The following is a 6,000-nucleotide window of genomic DNA, read 5'->3' as shown; positions in this document are numbered from 1 at the left end:
TGTACACTCATTTTTCTGTTAATCTTTAAATTTAATGTAAATTTTTAAGTTTGATGTTGGTAAAAGATATATTTAAATAAATTTTAAATTAAATAAAAATATTTTATTTTTTTAAAAAATATTTTTTTTATTTAAAAAAGCCAATCAAAATTAGCACTAAATCCGGTAGTGACAGACTAGGTGTTTCGACAACATTCAAGAATGTCTAGCAGATAATAAAAATTAATTTAAATTAGTCTATTAATTATAATTGTAATAAATAGATAATATTAAATATAATTATAAATATTAAATTAAATAAGATAATTTTAAATTATTACTTTTTAATTTTAATATTATTTATTTTGTAAATACAATTTTAATTAGCACATCACATTTGCACACATTCATTAAAAAAAGGATCTATTAACTTTAATGCATTTAGAAAACAAAAAATAGATATTGTCAATTCTATTTTGATAATAACGTTTTTTTTTTCTATAAATTTATACAAATATATAATATAAAAATATCATATGTGAAATGACATTATTAAAAATAGAATGAAATTATCATTTTCTTAAAACGCACTCATATATGGATATGTTTAACAAAATCATTATTTGTAACCGATGATATAAGTGAAATTGATACTTCTATCCTTTGATACTATATAAGATGGGAGTATAAAAAGTGTTGGATAAAATATTTAGTTTAGTGTCTAAAGTTATATTTGAATTTTAATTTAGGGTTCGTTTGAAAAATTTTAAAAGTTTTTTTTTTTTTGTTTTTAGTTTTTGACTTATAAAAAGTTATATTAATAGTGTTTGGTAAAATTTTTTAGATATGTCTTTAACTTTTCAAAACGTTATTTAAGAACTTTTGAAGAAGTTAAAAAATTTGATTTTTCTTATTTTCAAAAGCTATTTTATCACTCCTATTTAATATACAACTTTAAAATAAGTATTTCTATAATAACTTTTCAAATACAAAATAACTTATTTAAAAGTTGCTATTAATAAAAGTTCTTATATTTTAAGTTCTGTTTTTTAAAAGAACTTATTTAAGAAGTTTACTCAATCTGGTCCTTAGTCCTTGAAATTTTAATTGCGTCAATTTAATCTCTAAATTTTTTAATTAACTCTGTGACGAAAACTATTGTAGGGACTAACGTGATTAAAATTTAAAAAGTTTAGAGACTAATTTGAGACAATTGAAACTAAATTGAGATTCGAATATAATTTCAGGACCAAAGTATTTTCTCTTTTTGATACACAGAATTTTTTTAAAAATCTTTTATTATATAAAGAAATTTCTAGTTCCAAGACTTTCTAATTGAGTTATAAATCACTTATCATTATAACTAATTTTTCTATTTTCATATTTAAACATATTTAACGGATAAAAAAGTAAATTAATAAACACATAAAAACTTATTTATATATTAGTGATAATGAAAAACATGTGAATACCTGAGCTTTTTAAATAGAATGATAGATAACACATTTTTATTTATATAAAAAAAAAAGTTACAATATATTCTTTTTTCCCGATAATTAAATAAATACTTAACCCTCAATAAAAGGAACAAAAAGTATCACATGAAAAACTAAACAACACCTTCCAATGTCTTAATGATATAAAATTCTGCACATAATATTATTAAAAAAATCATTAATAGGTATACGTGCCCTAAAAATATATTTTAAAGATACCATAAAAATTATTTGACTAAAATTTTTTGAAACAATAATAAGTTAAATTTTTAATACATTATATTAAATACATAAAAAATATTTATATATATAAGTAGTGGTCAGAAGTGAGAACCATATAATTGCCATCTTGCATAGGTTTCTGTCTTTGTTTTCTCTATCTTCTTCCTCTTATTAGTGGACAAAAGATAAGCCGTTGCATTTGCAGAGTGATCCAGACCCAATTCTCCATACCCTTGCTTTGTATTATGCGTGTGCCTCACCTTCATGATGATACCAAGTCATCATCCTATTCCTTTTGATCTCAATGAAGAACATCACCTCTTCACTACTACTACATATCCTCAACTTTCTTCTCCTTCTTCTTCTTTATCATCTTATTCTTATTTGGACCAACATCCAAACCATTTACAAATAACTCATCAACAGGTCAGTTACTATATTAACAAAAATATTATATATATAATTAAAATTAGCCACTAAATTAATCACTGTAGATTTATTAAATACATATATTGTTTATTTATGTTTAACGTATATTTTATATCTGTCTATTTTATATTTATAATTGATTTGACTATTGATCTTTTGTGTACATATAACATAATTGTTTTACTAATTAGCTAGCCGAACTCTAACAACACTTGTAAAAGAAATTATTGAAGCAAAAATTGTTGATCTCTCTCACTTATATTAATTATTGCTCTAACTTGGATTTTGATAATATATTATATATATTTTAGGCTGAGAAGATTCATGTTCCTTCTAGTGGAGGATCATGGGATCATATTCATGACCACAGAAAAGAAGAAGAAGAAGAAGAGAAGGATGGAAACAAAAAGAGTAGTAAACTGCTCAAGTTGAAAATTTTGAAGAAAGAAGAAAGGAATGAAAATCAAGCTCATGATGATGAGGAGGACCATGGTTCGGTGAAGTGGATGTCTTCAAAGATGAGGATCATGGGTGGTTCTGATACTAATAATTTCAGGTTAAGGTTTGATGAAGAGGGACCAAAGCAGCAACCGTCGCTATCCCCTTTAGGAACTGATAATAGCAGCAGCAACAGTAACAACAACAACTCTTCTTCAAACCGTCATGAAAATAATAATAATATGATTGTTAGGGTTTGTTCTGATTGCCACACCACAAAGACCCCTCTTTGGAGAAGTGGACCAAGAGGCCCCAAGGTACTTTCTTTTTCGTTTTAAACTAAATAAATAAATCATTTTTCTCATTTTATTTTTTTATGTATTCTCATATAATTTATCAAATAGTTTTTCTCACTCAATGTATCCCAAAAAAAAAAAAAGCACTTCTTTTCCTATTCTCATGATAAATAATAATAATAATCCCCTTTTCTCCAAACTTTCCCCCATAGGACACAAAATCTCTATATATTCATAATAACTATTTATATTAACACAATTGAGATTTTTAACTTTAAGCTTATCAACGCTGTTATGAAACTATTTTTTTTTTAAATTAAGTGTATAATAAAAGATACATGAGTTATATCTCTACTACGTCTTTTTAAATAAGAATTTTTAATTTGTTTTTTTTGTTTAGCAAAAATAAAGTTTAAATTTTTTTATTATATAATTTTAATATATTATGAAATCATTTCTTTCAAAATATTTAAATTGACAAGAGGAAACAGACATCTCTGACAAACTCAAAACTTAATTTAAGGTTGTGTTGGATGCCCATCTTCCCTTTAGTTTTTCTACAAATAATTTATAGATATATTATCTTTGTAGAGAAAAAAAAAATTCCTCAGTTAAATTGGCTCAACCATGTGAAGTAAAGTATAGAATTTGAAGAAATATTGAATTATTTTATTTAAATTAAGTATGTTGTATATATAAGTATGCTGATTATTAATCATTATGATGCATCAGTCTCTTTGCAATGCTTGTGGAATTAGACAAAGGAAGGCGAGGAGAGCTGCCGCGGCGGCGGCGGCGGCGGAGGTTGCAGCATCAGAGAACGATACAACTCTCATGGCTTCTACTGATGATGATGATGGATCTCTTCATGGTATGAAGAAGAAGGAAAAGAAGTTACACAAGCACAACAACAAAGATAAGAAGTTGAAAGCCAAGTGTAGTGCACCAAATCAGTTGAAAAAGAAGCACAAAATTGGAACCAATAACAATAAATTATCTCATAGAGGAAGAAAGAAGGTTGGTTTTGAAGACCTGACAATAAGTTTGAGCAAGAACTTGGCTTTAAATGTGTTCCCTCATGATGAGAAAGAGGCTGCAATCTTGCTCATGGCCTTATCCTATGGTTTACTTCATGGATTTCCCTCAGATCGTTACTTAGATTAATGAAATTTTTATTTTATATGAATAAGTACTTATTAATATTATTATTGTATGAGACTAGTTTTTGCTTTGTGGTGTGTGGAAGAATAGGACGCATTCATGAAGTTATAGTACTTTATTATTATTATTTAGGAATTAATATATAATAGAGGAAATAAATCATTGGATCGGTGACTTTATATGAACTTTGTAACCATTAATATATAATTATTATGTTAGATTTGAGCAAGTAGACAAACACAAATGCGATGAGTCTCTTGTTCTGTGTGGGTATCCTAATTCAATAAAATTACATTTGTACTTCTCATCATATATATAAGGTTTAGTTTGTCTTTATTGTTAATTTATCTTTTAGGTTATGTTCATTATATTAGTTATAAAATTTGATATTTAGTGGTTGCCTTACAATATCATATAATATAGTATAAATTAATATATTTGTTTGACCAAGCTAAGTTACTATATTTGCGGAGTGGATGAGAATGTTGTGATAAGAAAATATTCCTTTTAAGTAATTGAAAGTGAAAATGTTCCTTAAGCACTATGCATAAAGGTGCTTCTTCAAGGGGAATGTTACTTAGATCTTGATCAGATGAGGTGAAAGCAACATAACTACTTTTTATTTATAATTTTTAAATTAATTTGGTCTTTCCCTTATCTCCTTCAATTATTCCACCAACAACGTACCGTTATCGATCTTTTGAAGTTTTCGATTTCACATTGACATAACAAGAGCTTATTATCAATCGTGATTCATGACAATGATAATTCCCTGTTTTGGAAGCAGCTTTTTTGTGTCCCTCTTCTGGATTCAGACTTTGTCCGCATCCTAATTAATAACATGAGAAGTCTTGATTCTTTCAGATGTAGAAGATGTACGTAGTAGAGTTTATTTATAAAAACCATATACATGGTGCCCAGTAATCCAAAATCTAGCTATCCATCTATTACAAATAATAATAATAATAATAATAATAATTATTGAATAAGTAATTCTACACTAAAAAATAATTTTATGATATCAAAATTTTAATAACATAAAAATATAAAATTTAATATTTGTTATTTCAAAATGAAAATAATTTTAGCATAAGTTCATTAAAAAAATATATGTGCAAAAAAAAAAAAAAAAACACACACACACAAACACATACACACGAGTTTAAAAAATAAAGTTCATGTCTGAAAGAATGTGATAAATATACATATATCAGTTTAAATTTTTTAAATAAATAATTTTTTAAATAATTAGCACTTTTTAAAAAAATATATATATATTTGTACAGGAAAAAGTTAGTTTGGAGTAGCTGAAATGATGTTTATTTTAATAATTATCAACAAAAACTGTTTAATTAAATAGTGTATTTTTATAAATAAATAAATTAAAAGTTTATAGTTACACTTATATGTACTTAAAAATTATATATATATATATATATATATATATATATATATATATATGTTGTTTTTCTTGTTGTCGCTACAAATGAGATATGTGATTTGAATTAATTTAAAAAATATAATCAATATAATTTATTATGTTTTTTATTTAATCTAATCAAATTTTTATTCAAATGTTTGTAATTTGCATTGTATACGTTTGAATATCTTTTTTAGTCATATCTAATTCAAACTATCATGATTTAAATTTTATAGTTTATATATATTTCATCTAGATTTTACATCTTATAATTTAAAAAATTTTAATTATTTTTTTCCAAAACTAAATTATATATTTAGGCATAGCAGTAAATTGTATTGTTCATCTTCCAATGATAACAGAGAATACTCTAAAATCAACATTCAATAATGCATTTTCATTCCTATTGATTTCTTCTTTGAGTTATGATATTACCATTGCTTTCAATTTATGTAGTTCTTGAGTGCTCCAAGACTACACCAGGACATGTCTTTGTTCTTTATAGTTAGGCATACTACTTTTGCTGCACAAATCTCAACATGTCTTTGAACATCCATCG

At 25.1% G+C, this 6,000-nt stretch overlaps 1 protein-coding gene across 1 annotated transcript; it reads left to right on the top strand.

Annotated features, from left to right (window-relative positions):
• The first annotated feature begins 1,805 nt into the window (after window positions 1-1,805).
• On the top strand, window positions 1,806-4,333 carry GNC (GATA type zinc finger transcription factor family protein). Its single transcript, XM_016333477.3, has 3 exons — window positions 1,806-2,123; window positions 2,438-2,881; window positions 3,593-4,333. The coding sequence occupies exons 1-3, from the start codon at window positions 1,962-1,964 to the stop codon at window positions 4,022-4,024; spliced, it is 1,038 nt and encodes a 345-aa protein (XP_016188963.1). The 5' UTR covers window positions 1,806-1,961; the 3' UTR covers window positions 4,025-4,333.
• The last annotated feature ends 1,667 nt before the right edge of the window (window positions 4,334-6,000 follow it).

Source organism: Arachis ipaensis, chromosome B3, assembly GCF_059453495.1.
Source record: "Arachis ipaensis isolate K30076 ecotype BB chromosome B3, ASM5945349v1, whole genome shotgun sequence".
In the NCBI taxonomy this organism is placed as follows: domain Eukaryota; kingdom Viridiplantae; phylum Streptophyta; class Magnoliopsida; order Fabales; family Fabaceae; genus Arachis; species Arachis ipaensis.
Note: the sequence above shows the minus strand (reverse complement) of the source record. Positions and strands in the feature narration are given on the sequence as shown.